Raw genomic sequence first — 23,512 nt, 5'->3', positions numbered from 1 at the left:
ACCTGCTACCTCACAGCACCAGAGACCCAGGTTTGATCATGATCTAGGATGCTGTGTGCATGTTCTCTGTGGGTTCCCAAGGATATGTGGATTTTAGCTTAATTGGCCTCTATAAATTGCACCTAATGTGCAAGGAGCAGATGCGAATGTGGGATTGCATAGAACTCGTGTGAATGGGAGTCGATGGTCAGTATGGACTTGGCAGACTTGGTTTCCAGGCTGTATCTCTAAACAATTTAAAAAAAAGTCAATGGGTTTCTATTTGTAGTAGGACCAATTTTACAAAAGTTGTATAGATTCTGGAAATCTACAAAGTAAACTTCTGTTGAAAGACTAACCAGAAATCTTGTTTTTTTTCTTCCCACAGATGTCAACTTACCTGAATTTCCTATTTCCTTTAGTTCAATGAATAGACCAATCTATGTGTTGGTTCTGAAACCCTTCTTCAGACTGTACTTTAGAACCTTACTGCAACTATGAAGTTTCTATTTTCAACACGAGTTAAATTTTAACTTACCAATCATGGTGCATTTCACCAAACTTATATTACCCTGAATACACAACTCTGCACATTTAACACATATATCCAAACAGTTGTGAATACTTGCTTCAAGGATCTAGGCACATACAAGAACATTTGTAACAAAGACCCAATTGAGAAAACAATGAAGAGTTCAGAAAGGTACCTGAAATTTAAACAAGATACACTCAAACAGCAAACTGTTTCTCACCCAAGTATGAAGTCTGAATGATACTTTCCAAAAGGCAAAAGTCTTAAGTATGATTACAGATGAGATATCAAATCTATTACTGTTGAAGTACACCAGAGACAAAAAACATTATTGACTGAACTCAGGAAATCTCAGCATGAAAGCTTGGTAGCTCTTTAGTACTGCAAGCACAAGATGCTTCATGTTATGTTTTGGGCATACCATATTTGGTGTGATTCAATAATCCCTATCCTTTCTATACCACAAAATCAGTCACAACAATGTTGTTCATTGCAAAACCCTAAAAGTTATATGAAATGAGGCTTTTCCATAAATGTATACATGCAACTTGTCATTTTAAAATTCAAGAGATTTTTATAACAAATAAGTACTTAAATTAAACTTGGGTCGCGTTTAGTTATTGCTTTCATGGCACCCAACTTTTTGGGGAAGAAAAATTGTTGCAGTTCCCCGATATGGAAGACAGCGCCCTCCCACCATAATTTAACCGAATTGCAGAGTCATGCCACATAGGCCTGAAGGGAAAGGAAAAAAGAATCAACATTTTCTGACAAAAACCACAAGAGGAAGGAAATTGTTAGCTGCACTAAACTGTAGAGGCAACAACGGCACAAAGACCAATTCCTAGACAGTTCAATTACTCAGCAATTTATTACAGTGATTTCGTACGGGCAAAGATTGCGAACTCAGCAAAAAAAAAAATCAAACTCACCAATGAGTCCCAAACCCCCCCCCCCAAATATATTCGCATAACTACAAAATCAAATAAAGTACAACCTCACCAAGGAAAATCTGATTGACTCTTTCGTACAAAAAAAACGACTTGCGCCAAAAAGTGGTGAATTTACACAAAACCCTCTATTTGGTACAAGGCTTTGTATAATATAAAATAGCTGTGATCACCCAATATAATTTTTGATTGCATGAGATACAAGTGAAAATACCTTTCCATATGGTTAAAGATAGCAAAAAAACCCTCAAAATCAAATATTCGATAAAAATGAAAAAAAGTTGGGGGAAAAGAGGGAGAAATGAGGGCTGCCTGCGCAAAGAAAACGCTGCATTTGAGCAGTGAGAAAGAATGTAACGTTGGAGATCTTCTGATTGAAGACTATGGGCTGGCCACACACAGCAAGTTCTCTGGAATTTTCCATCAGGACCGCTAATCTGTTTTGCACTGGGGAACATAAGAAAATCCTCCTTCCAGCAGAAAATATAATGAATGATACGAAAAAATATGTTGGAGGGAAAGGTTTGGGAAATTTTAGTCGGGTGCTTACAGATACTGGGAAAAATAACATTAAAATGCAAGATAAACCTTCCCCCACCCAGATAAAGCTGCAAGGAGAGACAATTGTTCCACTCGCCTTGGGAGATACTTGGCGCTTTGCATTGGGGGCGACGACGTGGGGTGGAGGTTTATTCTGCGGCTTATTTTACAGCCCGGTTGCGGGACTGTGTGGAAAGGAGAAAGGGAGGGAGGGAGGGGGCAAAGGGGAGAGACACCCCGGGGTGCTGGGCTAGAGCCCTTGGGTGGGGGGGTTGAGGAAGGAGGGGGTGTGGGGAAGCCGGCGCCATCTTGCAACCGTTCGCCTCGGCCGGCGTGATGGCGGCGGGGGCCGGCGTCGACCGCTAACTTCGCCTCCGTTACAAAAGCAAAAAGGTACTAAAGTAATCGTTCGGAAACAATAAATCCAATCAACAACCTATGTCTAGAAAAAAACAAAACGGTCCCCATCACATTTAACCCACCTGTGTGGAAAACCGACCCTAAAATGAACCGTTTCTCCTTAAAATAAATCTCTGCAAGGATACAAAAATACATAAACCGCAAGCGATAATTACAGTTATGTTTTTTTTAAAAAATAAGGTAGATATCCCTGCGGTGATTTTTATTTCCTCGTGATTTTACCGTTAAGGCCTGTGGGGATTTTTTTTCTCCCCCTCCCTCCATTCTATTTCATCCCCTCACAAATGTCTTCTTACCGTGACCACCGAGAAGGTGCCTCCGGGCGACGCTGCCCACACGTACTTGGCGTCGGTGTAGCCGACCACGGCGGAATCCTGGCAGTGTCCGTCGGCCATCAGGTTGTCGACATAACCGTTCCAGCCAGCCATGATCGCCGCTGTGCTGTCGCCGCGCTCCTCGTTCACTCTCTCTCTCTCTCTCAACACAGGCTCGCTCTCTCGGCTGCCTGGGTAATAACGGGCAGGGCAGAGCAGAGCCTCCCACAGCTGGCGGCTGATGCTGGCGTGGGGAGGTGTGTGTGTATGAGGGAAGGAGGGGGGGTCAAATAGTAATATATATATATATATATATATCTATATAAAGCGGCTGGAGGAGGGAGCCGAAAGAAACTTGAGAGTTTTGTTTTTAATGTGTGGGGGTTGGGGAAAATATACAGATATATATTTTATATAGATATATATATATATCTATATCTTTAAGCGCCCTCTCCGCCAGCCGCCGCTCGGTCTGTGTGGGATGAGGGTGGACTCGGCTGCCGGTTAAAATGAGACAGGAAGGCGAGGGGGGAGGGGCGCGAAGCGCGTGGCCGGCGAGGCCAGAGAGCGGCGGCGCGCAGCGCGTGGCCGGTGGTTCCCCGGGGGTTGAGGGGGGATGTGGAGCGCGTGGCCGGTGACTCCCCGTGGAGGAGCGCGCAGTTTGGATCAGGAGAGAGGGCAGCAGACGCAGGTGGAAGACGCGGGAGCGCGTCAGGGCAGAGGACAGCAACAACTTTCACTGATGTGGCGCCTGCAGAAGAAAATGCATGCACAGTAATGCGCATTGTAGATAATGACACCGTTACTTAAATGCAATGAACTTGAATGTAATCAGTTCTTTCATCCATGTATTTCTATCTTCCTTGTTAGTCTGTTATTATCCAGTATCATTGCACAACACTTACATTATAAGTGCTTACAAAAAAAATCTATTCAGCAATTTGACTTATCCAAATTGCTGCACGTTCCTGCTGAACGTTTCATTAAAGAATAAAGATATGACAACAGAATTTCTTCCCATTCTCTTACGGGCATTTATCATAATGAAACAATTAAGGGTTAATCTAAAAATAATTCAAGCAATTTCTTATTTTACCACAACATCTGCTAATGTGTATCATGTGTAAATCGTTGTTTATAATCGTGGTAGGTGGCATAATAAAAGTCATTATTTAAAAAAAAAACTTTATTATACATGAGCTCCTTTGTTACAATTTACTACCACAATATATCCCTGATGTTAGAACGAGAACCAAGGATTAATTGTACAGTACATAGTGGTACCATCTACAGGAAACAAAACTTGTGTATGTATCCTAATTATTTCTATCTTCATGTTCTGAATTAACTGTCATTTGTGATACATAAAGAAACATTCGTTTTAACATTATTTCAATATTTTTGAGTAAATATCTGGAGAGAATAATATATTGCTGCTTATTGACAATTTTTAACCATGTGATTGGTGGTTTAGTGATTTATTAATGATATTAATAATTTATTGTTGGTCAATCACTGTGTTTTACCACATTTTAATAAAGTCATTTGGATTATTTTTTTCATATATTTTCAGAGAATGGGGATCACCCGCACAGCCCATCTCTAATTGCTCATTGGAAGGTGGCTGTGAGTCGCTTTCTTGAGCCACTATGGAGGAAGAAATTTGCGCAATGCTGTTGTGTCGGAAATTCTTAGATTTAGACCCAGAAGCAATGAAGGATGGGTGATATACTTCCAAATCAGGATGGTGTGTGCAACTTGAAGAGCAACCTGCAGGTAGTGATGTTTCCATGCACCTGCTGCATCACTATTCTTGATGTTCCAGGTTTGGGAAGCGATGTCAGAGTAGCTGAAGTAAGTAACTGCAATCCATTTTGTAGATGGTACAAACAACCAGTGATGGAGGGAATGAGTATTTAGGGTGGTTGATGGTATGAATAAATCAGGTGGTTTGTGCTGTATGGTATCAAACTTCTTGAAAGTTGTTGGAGTTGTAATCACTTGGGCGAGTTGTCAGGAAGTCAGTCACCCACCACAAGCACATAACCCTCTGGCCTGCTCATATATCATAGTTTTTATGCAGCTGGTTGAGCTTAGTTTCCAGTCAATCGTAAACCCCAGGATTTTGGTGAGTGGGCTATTGGTGATTAGGTTTGACTTTATAAGTGGACGGCTTGATTGTAATCATGTACTGTATAGTCTTTCCACTGACTGAATAGCACACAACAAAAAAGCTTTTCACTGTACCTTGTTATATGTGACAATGAACTAAGCATCTCTTTGCTGATGTTTCAGAGTAGACGGATTGAGCATTGTTTGCCAGGTAGGAGGAGTTGGCAAACAATGCTCCTGGCAAACAATGCTCAATCCGTTTTTTATGAACAAAATACAGGTGGGCAATGTCCAATCTGTTTGAATACTGAAGAAAACTTTGCATTTTTAAGTTCAAATAGAAATTTCAATAACACAGGAACTATGGAATGACATCCTTATGTCATTATTTGAACTATGACAATATTTCCTGATAATTTTGACTTGTTTGCCTGGTGAACTTTTCAGCTCAAGATGTATCATTATTTTAAGACACCCTGGAAATAAATAAATCATCAGTGAATACATTTTAACCACACAAAAACAATTGAAACTGGTCAATGGAAATTATGTATTACAATATATTAACGTAACACAAGGAGCAATTACGCATATATCTATAATTAGATTCAGAGTGATACAGCTTGGACTCTTTGGCCCAATTTGCCTATGCCAACTAACATGGCCCATCCACACTAGTCCCACTTGCCCACATTTGGTCCATATCCCCCTCTCAACCATTCCCATCCATGCACCTGTCCAAATGTATTTTAAATATTGCTGAATATGAAATATATTTCTAGGCTTCCACATTTTGTAAATGTAAACATTTGGGAAATCTTCTTTAAAGATGTACAGTGTAAATCTTATGCCAGTTATGCAGTGTACTACGTGTACCTCTCAGCAAATATATAATCAACATTTAAAGCTCACTGAATTAAGAACAATTATTTTTGTTGGCCCATTGGTCTTATAATATTTGCCATTTAGATTCTCACCATCAAGTGAAATTGTGGTCACAGGGAAAATAATGACAAACTGCACAACTATCAATAACTAACTACACACATTGACATAGTTTAATAGTGGAATTAATCCTGCACATATTAATATTAAAGATATCTGTTTTATTTTTGCTGATATCTGTTAACGATGTCCTGGACTTTTAACTTTATTGTCCGATCAGGCTGCCTGTTAAATGGGCAATTTTTAGTTATTAAACAAGACAGATTCCTTTCCACGCCCCTAACGATAGATAGATTGAAGGCTAAATTCTCTAGGAATTCGCCTTTATATTTTTGAATGAACGAGACGCGGAATTGGTGCCACAGACAAATGAACTCATCGTTAATATGTATTTGAGCGTGGTCTAAAAGGCTGGGGCACGTTGATTACGCTGCACCTGCAGAGAGGGAGAGAAACGTGATTTCCAAGAAGAAGGGGGTGAGGAAGAGGGACTCGCTGCAGAGGCGGAAGAATTTCTTTTTGTTTCCCCTTTTGGTGGTGAATGACGTCAGTGTGCTGAGTCACGCGGGCGCGCTCCCGCGGCCCGAGCAATGGTAAGTGGCCAACGTGCAAAAGCAAGGTGGGGGAAGGGTTTCACCAATCGGTTTTCCAAATGCTTCAAGTTAATATGGATAACAGCGCCCGCCTATGCTTATTAATTATATGCATTCCATATTATAGCACTCAATTTAGGAAGGAATCACATTGATTGCATGGTTTACAATGGATTGTACGCTTTGTGTTGTATACATTTTTTTCCGCAATAGCTTTGGGCTACTCCGTGCAGATTATCCCCACCAAAGAATGGTCCGTAATATTTAGTTTCAGATGTTTTTACAACGCTCATTTACTGTCGCATAACTGCACATCGACACGCACAAATACGAACATAATTCCCCTACTAACACTTTGCAAGGAGACTCGAATCATCACACAATCCACGTGCGCGAAACAAAGCATTGGATTATCCCGTTGGAATTCACCAGCTGATTGCAAAAGAAAAGCTTCTGCACTTCGGGTGCGGCATTGTGCAACATTCTTTCGATTGGCAGACGTTATTCTCCTATTTTCCCCTGATCCAGGATAACGATAAATAATGCATTAAATGAGACATGGCTCGTCTGATCTCCCATCCCCCCCATTCCCGATTGCAGTTCTCAGGCGAAGCATTCCTGCAACCAATATGTATTCGTCGATGTAATGGAAGCGATGCAACTACGACAAAGAACCATTCCGCACCGATGTTTGGAAATATTTTAAAAAGTTTGCCGGAAGTTATTTTAACTCTGTCTTTATCGTAAATTTTCCAAGCAACTGTTTATAATATCTTGCCTTACTTTGAAAATGCAGTATAATAAAACTTGAAAAAAAAAATTAATGGGGGGTGGAGAGGTTTTTACAGAAATAATCACTCCACCCAAAAAAAATCCGTTACTATCATACGGCGCCTTGTTAGGTCACAAAAAAGGCCTCACGATATTTCAGTCTGGTAATTTTTGAAAACTATAACTTTTTACTTATCCATAATTGTGTATGACACAGAAGTTTTTAAGTTTAAAAAAAGTAACTTTAAGCCCATTTCTTTTACTTGGTAATTCATTTCTATCATGAAAATAATTATGGTGCTCAATCCTGAAAAATCTAAATTTTCAGTGTTTCAGAGAATGCCGCAGTACAATAAAACATGATTTCTATGATTATCTGTAAATCTAAAAGCTTTAATAATGCCGGGACACTAGTTTATTATCCTCTATTGCAAACAATGGAGGCTGTAGAGAAGGCAAAACATTTCATTTCTGATTGGCCATTATGATTTTTTTCATGTAGAGCCGTTTGGATTGTTACCATGTGAGAGGAAGAAGTTGCAGACATCAAATGTTTAACTAATCCTTACAAGAAAAATAATCTGCAATAGGTAAATTGGCATTTTGTTCCTAACCAAATTATTGTTTGTGCAGTGATCTATTGTTTTTTACATTACAACAGTGACTGTATAGAGAGATAAAAGGAATTGCAGATTCTGTCGGGTTTCCCCCAAAAAAACACAAAGTGCTATATTAACTTAGCTTGTTAGGCATCATCTAAAGAGAACATGGATAGCTAACGTTTTGGGTTGGGACCCTTCTCGTACTGACCTGAAACGTCAGCTATCCATGATCTGCAGAGATGGTGCCTGAATTGCTGAGTTACACCGGTGCATAGCCACTATTTAGAATTAGTTTTATGACACAGATAGGTAATTTGGTTAATTCTGACCCTTTGACCATCTATACTAATCCCATTTGCCTGCATTAGGATCGTATCCTATGCCTTGCCTACTGAAGTGCTTGTCTAAATGCCTCATAAACCTAGAAACAAATAACTGCAGATGCTGGTTTACAAAAGACATAGAGAACTAGAGCAGCACAGCATCCCAAGAGAACATGGATAGATGAAGTTTTGGGTCAGAACCCTTCTTCACATTGAAGAAAAGTCCCAGCCCAAAGCATTGCCTATCCATGTTCTCCTGATATGCTGCTGACCAGCTGAGCTACTCCAGCGCTCTGTCTGCCTCATAAATGTAGTGCTTATGTCTGTTTCCACCACCACCCCTGGCAGAACATTCAAGATATCAACCACTCTTTAGACTTTAGAGATACAGTGTGAAAACAGGCTCTTTGGTCCACCAAGTCTGCGCTGACCAACGATCACCCTATACACACTAGCACTATCCTGCATACTAGGGACAATTTACAGAAGCCAATTAACCTACATCCTGTACGTCTTTGAAGTGTGGGAGGCAGCCAGAGAAAATCCATGCCGTCATAGGCCGAACGTACAAACTCTTTACAGACAACACCCTTGGTCAGGATTGAACCTGGGTCTCTGGCCCTGTAAGGCAGCAACTCTACCTCTGCGCCACTATGCCTACACTGTGTGTGTATATTTAAATAATTCCCTCAACTTGCCTTTAAACCTTCCACTCACCTAAAACCTTAGCCCTCTTGTTTTTGATAACCTTGCCATGGGAACCATTTCCGACTATCTACCCATTCCATGCATCCCATAACATCTGCCAGGTCATTTATCAGCCTGCTTTGTTTTGCTTAGAGGGGTAGATGCAATGAATATGGAGTTCCAATCAAGTTGGCTGCTTTGTCCAGGATCAGGCTGAACCTCTTGATTGCCATGGACATTCTGACAAAGGGTTTTCAACCTGCTGTTGCTTTACCTTTTCTGTGTTTATTTCAGATTTCCTGTATCTGTTGCTTCTTTCGGTTTTCAGTGTTCCATGACATTCTCAACGTATGCCTTGTAAATGGTTGGGCTCATAAGAGACTGCAGATGCTGGGATCATGAGCAAAACAAAAAGTGCTGAAAGAACGCAGTTGGTTACGCACTAAACATGGAAAAATAAAATTTCAGGTCAGGATTTTACTTCAGATTGATGTTGTGGTTGTTGGATGTCAGTCAGGGGTTTACTGCAGGGGTTCCTCAGAATAGTCTCATCGACACAACCATGTCCCACTGATTCATCAGTGATCTTCCTTCCATTGTCTCACAAGGATGGATATTCATTGATGATAGCAGAATGTTCAATTTCACACAACTCTTTAAGAATAAAGCAGTCATAACATACAACGTGACCTTATCTAGATTTATAAAATCATGAGGGACCAGTGACACCTCAGCATTAGTGAATTTTTGTCAAAGTTCAGAAAACATTTCCAATCTCGTTAATGTCTCCTCACGTCTCACGGAGTGACCATGTAATGGAGGGTATCCATTGAAAGAGCACTTGAAATCACAATCAGTGGTGTGTTTACACTAAAACAATTGATCACATTTGAGAGAGAGCATTAGTTGAAGTGTTTGTCGTCAAAATAAGATGCAGTCTCTTTAATGAGCATCAGCAAGCATTTTAAGTTGTCACTAGTGGTTTAGTAAGCCTCCGGGCAAGTATTTCATATGAAGTTTACAACTCCTTTGTCAGATGCTAATTAGAGGCCAAAACCAATGTTGCCACTTAAGGTGCCACATTGGTTACATCTTTCATACCGAAAGCAATTTTCAGTGAAAATTGCTTCAAGCATGTGTGACAATGCAACACTCAATCTCTCTTGTTGACAATTCAACAATTGTTTCTACAACACTGCCTGGAAGTAATGGTCCAAATAACTTGCACACATAATCATTGGCTTCTCCTTTCATAATATCTTACAAAAGAGCATCAGGGCTTCCCTCCCACCACCATAAGAGAAAGGTTATGCCCTGAGATTGAGATTTAAATCAACCTGAGTAGCATTAATATTTGATTATTGGAGACGCGTGCGTGGGTTCTTTGACAAAAGCAGTTAATGAAGAATACTCTTTTTAAGCAACTGCAATATCATTGATCAACAGGTTATCACATGCTGCATTAGATATTATTAACAAGTTCTAAGAGGTATCCTTCAGATAATGGATCAATAGTTGCATTGGGTATGCTGCCAGGAGCTATCCCTTTGACTTTTGGTGTCTTTGCATTGAATCAACAAACTGAACTAATCGTAGTATCAGGAAACTCCTCATATTAAAGTCTTGGAGGTTGATTATCTGTACACCTGTAGAACCTGCATCTGTACATCTACAGAACCATTCCTGCCTGTCATAAGATTGAATTTTACTAAATTCCCAATTTTACAAGATAAACAGCACATAACGTGCTCTTGATCTTAATTTTTCATGACCCGCCACTACAGAAAATCAAAGTACACTTGTTTTATATTCAGGTGACTGGCCCAAGTATTAGCAGAGGTTGGCGTTTGGTTACAGTCGTAAGTTCATTGACCAAGGGCATTGATTGAGCTGATGAATTGCATGATTTGCCAACTGGTGGCATCAATGTGGTTCTGCTTACTGAACTCTTCCACTCAGAAACAGTGCAATGTATGTTTATTATTTCATCATTGGACATTGTATCCTGAAGGGAAATACTTGGACTGGTAATATTCCTCTTGTGGTCTGCTCTGCCCTGATAGATGAATGAATAACATCACTTTGTCATGTTCTGTAACAAGATACATCCTTTGATGTGAAAGCATGTTAATCCTTTGAATCTTCTCAATTCATTCAATACTGTCAACTGGAAATACATCATTTAAATTTATTTCTAATTGTCAGAAATACAATTAAATATTATTTTAGTATTGCTTTAAAATCCATGTCCAAATCAGTTTTATGAATTTAAATGACACCACCTCCATTGTCACACATAGTGGTGTCAGTGATAACAAGAACAAAATGTTGGCAATTTGTGCAGTAGTGGAGAAATCAGGGAAAGGACATTTCATCCATTACAGTGATGGTGTCAGGAACTATTCATAGTTGCAAAAAGAGGAATGTTTGCAAGATCACTAACATTAACAGTTTTTTAATATATTAGCTTTCCTTATTTCAGTCCTTTTGGCAGCTTCAAATTCAGTCGTCTTGACCCCAAGGTCTAGAATTTTCTCCCTAAAACCTCTGCATTTTTTAAATTATGCTCTTTAAAACCTTTGACCAAGCTGCCCTAATAAGTGTTTCATTACCAAATTTTGTTTGCTAATTATACCTGTGAAGTACTTTCAGTCATTTGAGTACATTATCAGCAGTGTATAAATGCAAGACAAGCAGAGTCACTCCAGCACGTTGTGTCTTTTTTTGTAAACCAGCATCTGCAGTTCCTTGTGTCACCAGTTTATAAATGCAGGTTATTTTGTTTTTAACAATTATATTTTCCAAGAGAGCAAAAAAAATCATTGGCCTACTAAGTCCACATCCAGAAACACACTGCATTGTTCATTCTGTCAATGTCTTTCTTGGATTGCATGATCTTTCTTGGATTGCACGAAAGGTCTGGGATCTGAGTAAATTACAGTGCAATCTATTGATGGTTTGGCCAATCATAGAATATGTCCTTGATCGCTACAAGCTTGCATTCTTTAGGGGGACTCGTTGGGAAATTATTTAGTGTGGGTAAGAGTAGGAAAACACTTTTCTGCATGAAATGTTGTAAAAGTGGCACCATTTACTTTGGAAACAATTATGTTACTAAGTTCAAGTTCAAGTTCAAGTGAGTTCAAGTGAGTTTATTGTCATGTGTCCCTGTATAGGACAATGAAATTCTTGCTTTGCTTAAGCACACAGAAAATAGTAGGCATTTACTACAAAACAGATAAATGTGTCCATATACCATGATATAAATATATACACACATGAATAAATAAACTGATAGTGCAAATAACAGAAAGTGGTTGGTAATAATCAGAGTTTTGTCCGAGCCAGGTTTAATAGCCTGATGGCTGAGGGGAAGTAACTATTCCTGAACCTGGTTGTTGCAGTCTTCAGGCTCCTGTACCTTCCACCTGAAGGTAGCAGGGAGATGAGTGTGTGGCCAGGATGGTGTGGGTCTTTGATGATACTGCCAGCCTTTTTGAGGCAGCGACTGCGATAAATCCCCTCAATGGAAGGAAGGTCAGAGCCGATGATGGACTGGGCAGTGTTTACTACTTTTTGTAGTCTTTTCCTCTCCAGGGCGCTCAAATTGCCGAACCAAGCCACGATGCAACCGGTCAGCATGCTCTCGACTGTGCACCTGTAGAAGTTAGAGAGAGTCTTCCTTGACAATCCGACTCTCCGTAATCTTCTCAGAAAGTAGAGGCGCTGATGTGCTTTTTTGATGATTGCATTAGTGTTCTCGGACCAGGAAAGATCTTCAGAGATGTGCACGCCCAGGAATTTGAAGCTCTTGACCCTTTCAACCATCGACCCGTTGATATAAATGGGGCTGTGGGTCCCCCTCCTACTCCTTCCAAAGTCCACAATCAGTTCCTTGGTTTTGCTGGTGTTGAGGGCCAGGTTATTGCGCTGGCACCATATGGACAGTTGCTCGATCTCTCTTCTGTACTCTGACTCATCCCCATCAGTGATACGCCCCACAATAGTGGTGTCGTCAGCGAACTTGATGATGGAGTTCGCACTGTGGTTCGCTACGCAGTCATGGGTATAGAGTGAGTACAGCAGGGGGCTGAGCACGCAGCCTTGAGGTGCTCCCGTGCTGATTGTTATTGAGGCTGACACATTTCCACCAATACGAACAGACTGTGGTCTGTGGACGAGGAAGTCAAGGATCCAGTTGCAGAGGGATGCGCAGAGACCCAGTTCTGCGAGTTTGGTAACCAGTTTGGAGGGGATGATTGTGTTAAATGCCGAGCTGTAATCAATGAATAACAGCCTGGCATATGAGTTTTTGTTGTCCAAGTGGTCCAGTGCGGAGTGGAGGACCAGCGAGATCGCATCCACCGTTGATCTGTTGTGGCGGTACGCGAACTGCAGTGGGTCCAGGTTTTTGTCGATGTAGGAGTTGATTTGCTCCATGATCAACCTCTCAAAGCACTTCATCACCACCGGCGTTAGTGCCACTGGTCGATAGTCATTGAGGCATGTCACCTTACTCTTCTTGGGCACCGGTATAATTGATGCCCTTTTAAAGCAGGTGGGGACCTCAGACCTCAGAAGTGAGAGGTTGAAAATGTCCGTAAGCCCACTAATGAAGTGATTTAATTGATATCGGCATGAGAGTTTCTCAATGCTCAGCGGTAAAATCATCATATGCTGATTGCTGAGGACAACAAACATCTTAGATACCAACAAGCAATGTTGAAACACTTAACAGGCCAGGCAGCATCTGGTCAATGGCATTTCATCAGACAGACACTTATCGCCTACACTATCGTCTCCTCTCAATTTATCTGTTCTTATAAAGATCTGCTCCATTCCAGAACATCTGAGGCCACATGCAAACTGGAGATGTCCTCTTTCTTTAGTGAACATGGTTTCCCCTCTGCTGTCATAGATAGATCGCTCACCCGTGTCTTCTCTTTGTCCCGCAGTTCTGCTCTCGCTCCCTATCCCCACAGACAAGGATAGAGTTTACCTGATCATTGCCTTTCGCCCCACTAGCCTCCGCAGTCAACATATCATTCTCCGACATTTCCGCCACCTCCAACGTGATCCCATCACCCATCATCCTTCCATCCCCAGCCCTTTCGGTCTTCTGCAGAGATTGCACCCTCCGCAACTCCTTGGTTCACTCATCCCTTCCCACCTAAACCACCCCGTCCCCGGATACTTTTGCCTGCGACTGCAGGAGATGTAACACTCATCCCTATGCCCTCTCTTGCATCTATCCAGGGACCCAGCAGTCCTTCCATTTTAGACAGAGGTTCACTGGCACCTTCTCTAACCTCATCTACTTCATCTGGTGATCCTGGAGAAACAGCACCTCATGTTCTGCATGACTAGCATACAACCCAAAGGTATGAACCAGGCTTTCGGCGGCGGCCTGGAGCTGATGCAGCGGGGCTCGGAGCTGAGACTGCGGGACCCGGAGCTGGGGCAGCGGCCCGGAGCTGGGGCGGCTGCCCGGAGCTGGGGCGGCTGCCCGGAGCTGGGGCGGCTGCCCAGAGCGGCGACTGCGGGACCCGGAGCTGGGGCGGCGGCCCGGAGCTGGGGCAGCGGCCCGGAGCGGAGACTGCGGGACCTGGAGCTGGGGCGGCGGCCCGGAGCAGAGACTGCAGGACCCGGAGCTGGGGAGGCGGCCCGGAGCGGAGACTGCAGGACCCGGAGCTGGGGCGGTGGACTGGAGCGGGAGCGGCGGCCCGGAGCTGGGGCGGCGGCCCGGAGCTGATGCTGTGGCGGGCCGTCTCGGAGCGGAGACGGCGTTCCGGCTTTCGGCGGCGGCGACATCACCATGGAGGTCCGCTGGACTGGAGGACGGCATCTTCGGCCTGGATCAATCGCTTCAGCGCAGAGGGAGAACAAGGAGGGAAGAGACGGAGACTAAGACTGCCTCCATCACAGTGAGGATGTGCTTGGTGAACTCACTGTGGTGGATGTTTAATTTGTGTTTATTGTATGTTTTGTTATTATTGATTCTGTGTATGACTGCAGGCAACATAATTTCGTTCAGACCAAAAGGAATCTAATTCTAAATTATAATTCTAAAACATTACTTTTTCCAATTTTAACTACAGGTGTACAACCTTTTATCCGGAGTTCCGGAAACCGAAAAGCTCCAAAAACCGGACATTTTTTCCAGGATGTCGTCTGCACACCAAAGCTCACGTTTGGCGCCAAACTTGACCCGAAACGACCCACGGTCAACCCAGGTCTGTACTACTGTAGCGGCTGCCTCCTCCGGGGAGACACTTAAACATCTGTAAACCATTGCTTAAATGTTAGTTAGTTAGTTTGGAGGGCTTTTATGTGAGGGAGGGGGGGGTGAAGGGGGAAACTTTAATTCTTAGTCCCCTACCTGGTCGGAGAGGCGGGGAACGGGCAATGCCTTACAGGGTCGCCGTGCAGTAAGCTCCAGAGCGCTGTGGCCGCCGACTCCCAACATCGCGGAGCTGGGGCTGCGGGCTGCGGGCGTCCGACCACGGGCGGCGCCGGTTGTAGCTCCGACCCCGGCAACTCTACCCCTGGCTGCGCGGCGCCGCCCGCGTCCGGACGCCCGCAGCCCCAGCTCCGCGATGGTGGGCTTTCTGGAGCGCTAGTATGGGTGTTGTGAGCCAAAGGGACTGGTTTCCTGAGGGCTAGTATGGACAATGTGGGTCGAATGGATTCTTGGGCTGGCAGCTCAGTCACTCAGGCCTTGTGGGCTGGCAGCTCAGTCACTCAGGCCTGGTAGCTCAGTCACTCAGGGCTGGTGGGCTGGCAGCTCAGTCACTCAGGGCTGGTGGGCTGGCAGCTCCGTCACTCAGGGCTGGTGGGCTGGCAGCTCGGTTACAGGGGGAATACTTACTGATGGGCCAAATGGACTCCTCCTGGGCTATTACATGCCCGATGGGCCGAAGGGACTTAAAAAAATCTGAGTGAAATCTCAGTGGAAGGCACTTTTTGTGGACTTTTCCTGGCTTGACACAGGCCTTTTGGGCCAAAATGCTCCTCCTGGGCTAAAATGGGCATTTGGGGCAAAGGGGACTGGTTTCTGGGCTAACAGGAGACTTGTGGGCCGAAATGAGTGGTTTCAGGTAGGCCATAGGTGGGCTGGCAGTTGACTCACGGCTGGTGGGCTGGCAGTTGACTCACGGCTGGTGGGCTGGCAGTTGACTCACGGCTGGTGGGCTGGCAGTTCACTCACGGCTGGTGGGCTGGCAGTTCACTCAGAATTGAAACAGAAAGAAACTCAACAGATCAGGAAGCATCTGTGGAAGGGTTAAAAAGGGTTAAAAATAAAAACTATATGCTGAAAATAAAACAGAAACACTCATCCGGTCAGGCAGCAACTGTGGAGCGGGAAACAGAATTAATATTTTGACCTGAAGCATTAACTCAGTTTCTCTTTACTGCTCTGACCTGCTGAGCATTTCCAGAGAAAATAACAATCGTTATAGGGTGAGGCACTGAAATATTATATCTTATCACCAGTCTTATCTGCCCTACGCTAATTCAACCTGGTACAATGCCTCTTTTTATTGATAAGTAAATCTTTAATTTATTTATGTACCGTATCCGTTAGACTAGAATTCTATTGCTGTTTGAACTTTGAACTTCAGCTCAAAATATATAGCTAACAAATATATTGCTAACAAATGGTTCATATTACAACAAATAAATTAGATATTTGGCCTTTGCTAATTGATACTGATAAACCTGCATGAGAAGCCAACAAGAACCTTCATACAGAAACCAGCTCTGATCTCCCTAATCATTTGATATTTCATCAGAATAATACTGAAACTACAAGGGAAACATGTCTAAATGCAGCTTGTATTCCTTAATATGTAGAAGGTTAGTGTGTGATTTATATTAATTTACATGCTTTATGTAGTTAACTGCCCAATAGTGCACGCATTCTTCTGAACTAGTTCAGGTTGATGGAGCTTTTGGCATTCTCCCAGCAAAGTTCTAAGGTCAGTTCCACATACTTTCCTGACAGATGATGTAATAGCTAACTGATCATGTGCAGAGATGGAATGCAATAGCTCTCTGAATTGCTAATTTTTGACAGTAGAAAGGCTGGCAAGGATGAGCCATGAGAGGATGGTGTGGGCCTATCTCTCCCAATTACAACAACTTTCTTTGAAATGGTTGATACAGCTGAACAGCCTACCAGGTAACATCAGCGGACAACTGAAGGCCAACAAAATTGGCTGGTACCTGGACTCACTTGGTGAGCAAACTGGGTTCCCCTCCCTAAAGAACATTGGTGAAAGTGTCTTCTTGGGCTGCCTCTTGGGAGTAGGTATGATTGCTACAACTCTAGTTTCACGAGACTTGCACAATCTGCCACAGACAAAGCAGGGATTGCTTGATTTATGAGCATTTGGAAGGAAGCAAGTTCCTCCTGCTATTTACTTCGGGTTTCTGTGTCATCCTGTCCATTTTGAGTGGTCATGGGCCAGACATTCCCAAGGATCGTTAGGGATGTTGCACTTTTTCAAGGAGATTTTGAGATCCTTGAAACTCTGTTAAGCTTTAATTTCTTGCATATCAGATCTTGGTATAGCATTCTGCTTCAGGAGTCAGGTGTTGAGAATGAGTGTAATCAGGGTCATGGCGCAGGCAACGCTTGCCTGGGAAAGAACCCTGATATTGGTTTGCTTATTCTTTCAATAAATCTGGAGGGTTTACCTGGACAACTTTGGTAGGACGTAGATCATTAGACTTGTTCCAGGAATGCTGGATTTGGTGTATGCATGAGATTGTGTACACTTGGCCTGTATCCTATTGTGTTTTTGAAAAATAAGAGACTTTCTTGAAAATTGTGGGATTTGAAAGGCTGGATGCATGGAAGATGTTATCCCATGGCCAAAAAGTCAAGAACAAGTGGTCACAATCCCAGAATAAAAGGTAAAATGTTTAGGTCTGGGATGAGCAGAGATTTCTTCATCCAGAAGATAGTGAACTTTTGGAATCCCCAGTCCAAGAGGGGTGTGGAGGGTCATTCAAATTAAGGGGTGTGGAGATAGTGTAGAATGATGGTTTAGTTTAGTGATACAAGCCCGTCGGCCTGCAGTGTCCACGCCGACCACCGAACACGTTCACACTAGTTGTATGTTATCTATGTTATCCTACTGTCGCATCCACTCAGCGGCCAATTAACTTACAAATCCGCATGTTCTTTGGGATATGAGACGAAACTGGAGCATTTGGAGGAAACAGGGAGAACGTACAAACTCCACACAGACAGTGCTGAAGCAATGGTCAACCATGAGCAAGCTCTAAGGGCAGACGAGGCTGTTCGTATTTATATTTGTTATGTTCTTAGCATCGCTCCAGTGCACCAGCTACCATTTTATAGCGATCCACTAGTTCATGGTTGCTCCTACAGGCAATGCCCAGGTAACAAACCCATTCCATTTTTACATAAGTCAATTTTATCCAAACTACCCAAACATCACTCAATATGTTAACCATATCTCCACAGTATTGTAGCGAATGGCATAGAAAGCACATGAGACTAATGAGAAAGAACAATGTCTAAAAGTGGAGAGAGAGAGAGAGGAAACTAGTTTTGCTAAAAGGACAAAAAAGGAGTAACTCAGCAGGTCAGATAGCATCTCTGGAGAACATGAATAGATGAATAGGTGATGTTTCGGGTCGAGACCCTTCTTCAGACTGATTGTAGTGGGGGAGAAGAAAGCTGGAAAAGAGGAGAGTCAGGGCAAAGAATGGCAGGTAATAGGTCAATATAAACGAGGGTGTGTGTGGGGGGAGGGGGGTGGGGTGATAGGCAGGTGGTTGGATCAAAGGCCAGAGAAAAGAACAGAAGGTGTGAGACGGGTTTTAAGATTGTGAAGTCAGAGGAAAGTAGCGGGGGGGGGGGGGGGGGGGGGGGGGCTGGAGGGGAAAATTAAGTGGGAGTCGAGGTAGGGCACAGGAAAGGGAGGGGGGTGTGGCGCTCTTGGGGAGAAAGAGGTGGAGGGACGGGTTTGGGGGATTAGATAGATGTTAACTAAAATTGGAGAATTCAGTTTTCATATCATTGAGTTGTAACCTACCCCCGTCAGTAAGAGGAGACGTACGTTGGACTTTTGAATAATAATATGGGAGTCCGCAAGTCGGGGGCTCGTATCCCTAGGACGGCCAAAATTGATAGTGAATTTTTATTTACTGATTTTTTAAACTGAATCCAAATTTTAACCTGCCATCATAGGATATGAACATAGCTTCCCTTGCTTATTTGCCATAGACTTTGGATTATTTATCATGCTGCCGTAAACCAGTGAAATCTTTGATAGTAATTTTTTGATAGGTAATTTCCCATTACATATTTACTATTTTCAGTAGCATTTAAAAGTTATTGGGCACTTGATGAATTTATTTAATTATAGCATACACATAGCATTGATCATTTTCCTACTGGCAATATGATTTTTTTCTAACAGGAAGCAGTTGAATGAATGGTGAGAAAGTATACACCTGCTCCAGTCCCCTACTGAGATCCAGTTAATTATAGTCATTCAGTTTGGAAACAGGCCTTCAGCTCAACTTGCCAATACCAACTGATGTGCGAGGTCTACAAAATTGGAGCTAAACCTGCTCCATTGCCAACTGCATCAACCTCATCAAGATCTGGATAAATGAAGACGTACCGAGAGATTTTAGAGACTCAGCAATCTACAAAAGGAAAGGCGATCGATCTGACTGCGGAAACTATCGTGGAATTTCCCTATTAGCAACAGCAGGCAAAGTCCTCGCCCGTATCATGAACATCCGACTCAAGCCTTTAGCCGAGAAGATCCTTCCAGAGACACAAGCGGTTTTAGACCATCAAGTGGAACAGCCGACATGATCTTCACAGTGTGTTAACTACAAGAAAAATGTTGTGAACAACTTCAACCTTTGTACATGGCATTAATCGACCTCACTGAGGCCTTCGACTCGGTATAAAGGGAACTCTTATGGGACGTCCTATCTACCTTTGGATGTCCTGAAAAGTAGATTCATATCCTGAGACTCCTCCACGATGACATGCTTGACACAGTCATGGCCAGCAACAGCAACTGTGAGCCGTTTCAAGTCAGATCAGGAGTGAAACAGGGATGTGTGATTGCCCAACACTGTTCACCATCTTCATTGCGACAACCATCCACATCATCCAGGATGACCTACCCCCAGGAATTTAAATTGTCTACAGAACAGATGGCAGACTTTTCAATCTTGCCCATCTCAAATCCAAAACCAAGACATCTATGAGCTCGAGTTCCAATACGCAGACGACAACTGTGTTGCATCTCTCTCAGAAAATCATCTGCAACAGATTCTGACTTCAACGGTGCATACACGAAACTTGGACTTACCATCAACTCCAAGAAGACTCAGGTTATCTACCAATTGCCACCAACTGAGACAAATCGGAAAGAACCGTCAATTCAACTTGGTGAAACAACCCTGGAAAATGTGGATCACTTTCCGTAACTTGGTCAACTCTCCTCCAATGTCGACCTTGATGACGAGATCCAACATCGTCTTAAGTGTGCTGGAACAGCTTTTCGTTGTCTTCGAACGAGTCTTTCAAAATCGTGGTATCCGAATAGACACCGAAATGTTAGTGTACAAGGCAGTGGTGATTCCAATGCTCCTGTATGCATCAGAAACCTGGACATCATACCGACGCCATCTGAAAACACTTGAAAAGTTCCATCAACGATGTCTTCGAAGCAGCTTAAATATCAGTTGGGAAGACAGAAGAACTAACGTCAGCGTGCTGAATGAAGCAAAAACATCTAGCATCAAAGCCTTTGTCATCAAGAACCAACTAAGATGGGTCAGTCATGTTGTTCTGATGGAAGACGAGCTCTACCAAAACAAACCTTCTACTCCCAGCTTAAAGAAGGCAAACATAAAAGAGGCGGACAAAAGAAGAGATTCAAAGACGCCTTAAAAGCCAGCATGAAGAAATGTGACATCGACAATTGGGAAACCAATGCCAAGAACAGGAAACTCTGGCGAACCATCATCCAAGAAGGAACAGTGACCTTCGAAGACAAGAGGTGCGCAGAATTGGAAGAAAACAGAAGAAAACGGAAAGAGTGGGACCAACAACCGAAGCCCGATCTGCCATATGGAATTACCTGTCCTGAATGTCGAAGAAGTTTCAAAGCCAGGATTGGACTCATAAGCCACCTGAGAGTCCATAAAAACAACAGAACATAGACCATCATCCTTGACCTCGAGGGATAGCCACATCGATATGCCCCATTTATACTAGGCCCACCTGCCTGCATTTGGCCCATATCCCTATAAACCTATCCTATCCATGTACCTATCCAAATGTTCCGATAGTACATGCCTCAACTACTTCCTCCAGCAGCTCGTTCCATGCACCCACTACCCTTTGTGTGACAAAGTTACCCTCGGATTCCTATTTAAATATTTCCCCCCTCACCTTAAACCTATATCCTCTGGTTCTCTATACTCTGGACAAAAGACTGTGCATTTACCTTATCTATTTCTCTCATAATTTTGTACACCTTCATAAGATCACCCCTTATCCTCCGGCGCTGCAAGGAATTAAGTCCCAGCCTGCTCAACCTCTCCCTATAGCTCAGGCCCTTGAGTCCTGGCAACATCCTTGTAAATCTACTCTGGACCCTTTCCTGCTTGACATCATCTTTCCTGAAAGAGCTCCTTCTCTGTTCCATCCCGTTAATATTTTGCCATGCAATCTTTTGGCCCACCCCCCGCGCCCCTTTTAAAAACTATCAAGAATACTATCTTGAGGTTTTTTTTTTCATAATAGGGCAATCCATGTATGTAAATGGAGAAGCTGTGACATTTATTTCTACGTGGAACATAGAACAGTGCAGAACAGGAACAATGTCTGTGCCAAACATGATGCCAAGACCAACTCTTAACTTCCTGCACATAATCCATATCCCTTCATTCCCTGCATACCTATATGCCCATCCTGAAGTCTCTTAAATGCCACTGTCATCTCTGCCCCCACCATTTTTCCTTCTCAACCCTATTCTCCTGCCTTCTCCCCATAACCCTTTGACGCCCTCACTAATCAAGTACCTGTTAATCTCCACTTTAAAATTAAACTTGGCCTCCTCTGCCGTCTGTGGAGGGAATGAATTCTACAGATTTGCCACCCTCTGACTAAAGAGATGCCTCCTTATCTCCTTTCTAATGACATGTCCTTTTATTCTGAGTTGAGGTTAGTGTTACTCCCCCATTAGAAGGTGTTGAGATTGTGGGGGGGGGGAAAGTTCCAGTGGGATATTCCTATTCCTAATTCCCCAGATTCCAAGCTTTACACCAACTTGCTGAAGGCGGTTTCCACGTTGAGAATGGAGAGAGAGAAAAGATAAAGACAATTATTGTCCCTATACCCACCCACATTAGGATATATGACAAATGTTCCTTCAGACATCATTCCTATTTATTTCTGTACGTTGGATGAAATGAGTGGATTAAGCACTTTTTTTCATCCTCATTCCATCAGTTTATACCCAATTATTAAAGAGTAACCACAGATGCAGGCTCCAAGAGGTTTCTTGTACAACTTGGACAAGACAAACACTACATCTTCAAAAACAACGTACAAAGTGCTGGAGGAACTCAGTGGGTCAGGCAGCATCTATGGAGGAAATGGACAGGCAATGTTTCGGGTTAGAATCCTTCCCCGGACTTCGATCTTCGTGTTGAGTCCACACACAAGATTAGAAGTTGTTCAGCCAGAGCTGAACACATTTCTCGGCATCCGCATACAATGATGTCTGTCTTGCACTTCTTGTGTGTGGTAGTGGAAAGATTGGTAGAAACAGGGCCGCGACGTGAACGTTCTTTCCTTGACCCCCCCACGGACTTGGATGAAGCTTTGGGTTGGGACTCTTTCCCATTCCATCTTCAAATGCAGTTTATGGTCAATTACAATAAAGTGTCCACATAAATACAAAATCACTGCGACCATCAATTCTGATAACCTTCAGTAGAATTATTTTAAAATATTGGTTGAACTCGTCACAGTCAAACTGCGTTTAAGCCACATTTGTTGCAGTAGCCAGCTGCAGTTTTGACAGATGAGTGAAGTAAACTTTCATTTGGACCAGAGAAGAGAGCATGCTGCTTTCAGAATTAAAAACGGCATCATTATCCAACAGGAAGCTGAGTGGTTGTTGCGTTTAGAATACAATAAAGTAATCAGGGAGCTCTGGTATTATAAAATAAAGGGTTGCATTGTCTGGCTTGACAGCAGTAGATTTCAATATACTGTTTGAGCTTTTGAGGATTAAGCTGTATTATGCCAATCTAGAACATTCATGTGTGGCCTATTTGAACAGCAGCACAAGTCCCCTTTAGCGTTTTGGAAATTATTAATGTGGATACGTATGTTGGAAGCATGATTTATGGATAACTCATTGTTGTAAAACCCATTATTAAGGTATAATTATGTCAGTAAATGAAGGACATTCTCCTTCTTGCTTTTGATCTAATTATTTTTGCTTTGGTGAACTTCCTGTTACTCAATGATGAGAGACACGACAAGATTGATTTATTTCCAAGTTTTATTAATGGCAAGTGTAAGTCAGATACAAGAGCTGATTCTTTTCCATTACAGATCAGGTTTCGCCAAAATCTTTTTGTCTTGTGAATGTGATGTGATCTTGTGCCCTTGCACCTGGTGTACATGAAAGTAGCAGTTCAGAATCAAAAATCCTTCCCCC

At 42.9% G+C, this 23,512-nt stretch overlaps 1 protein-coding gene across 1 annotated transcript in view; it reads right to left on the bottom strand.

The window, feature by feature from the left end:
• Positions 1 to 3,292, bottom strand: part of pfn2 (profilin 2) — a 45,002-nt gene extending 41,710 nt beyond the window's left edge. Inside the window, exon 1 of the mRNA XM_033031855.1 lies at positions 2,718 to 3,292. Coding sequence (XP_032887746.1) covers positions 2,718 to 2,849 — 132 coding nt within the window. The 5' untranslated portion in view covers positions 2,850 to 3,292. The remainder of the gene's footprint in view (positions 1 to 2,717) is intronic.
• Between the last annotated feature and the right edge of the window lie 20,220 nt (positions 3,293 to 23,512).

This window comes from Amblyraja radiata, chromosome 13 (genome assembly GCF_010909765.2).
Source record: "Amblyraja radiata isolate CabotCenter1 chromosome 13, sAmbRad1.1.pri, whole genome shotgun sequence".
Taxonomy (NCBI): Eukaryota; Metazoa; Chordata; class Chondrichthyes; order Rajiformes; family Rajidae; genus Amblyraja; species Amblyraja radiata.
This window is presented reverse-complemented; position numbering and strand designations above follow the sequence as displayed.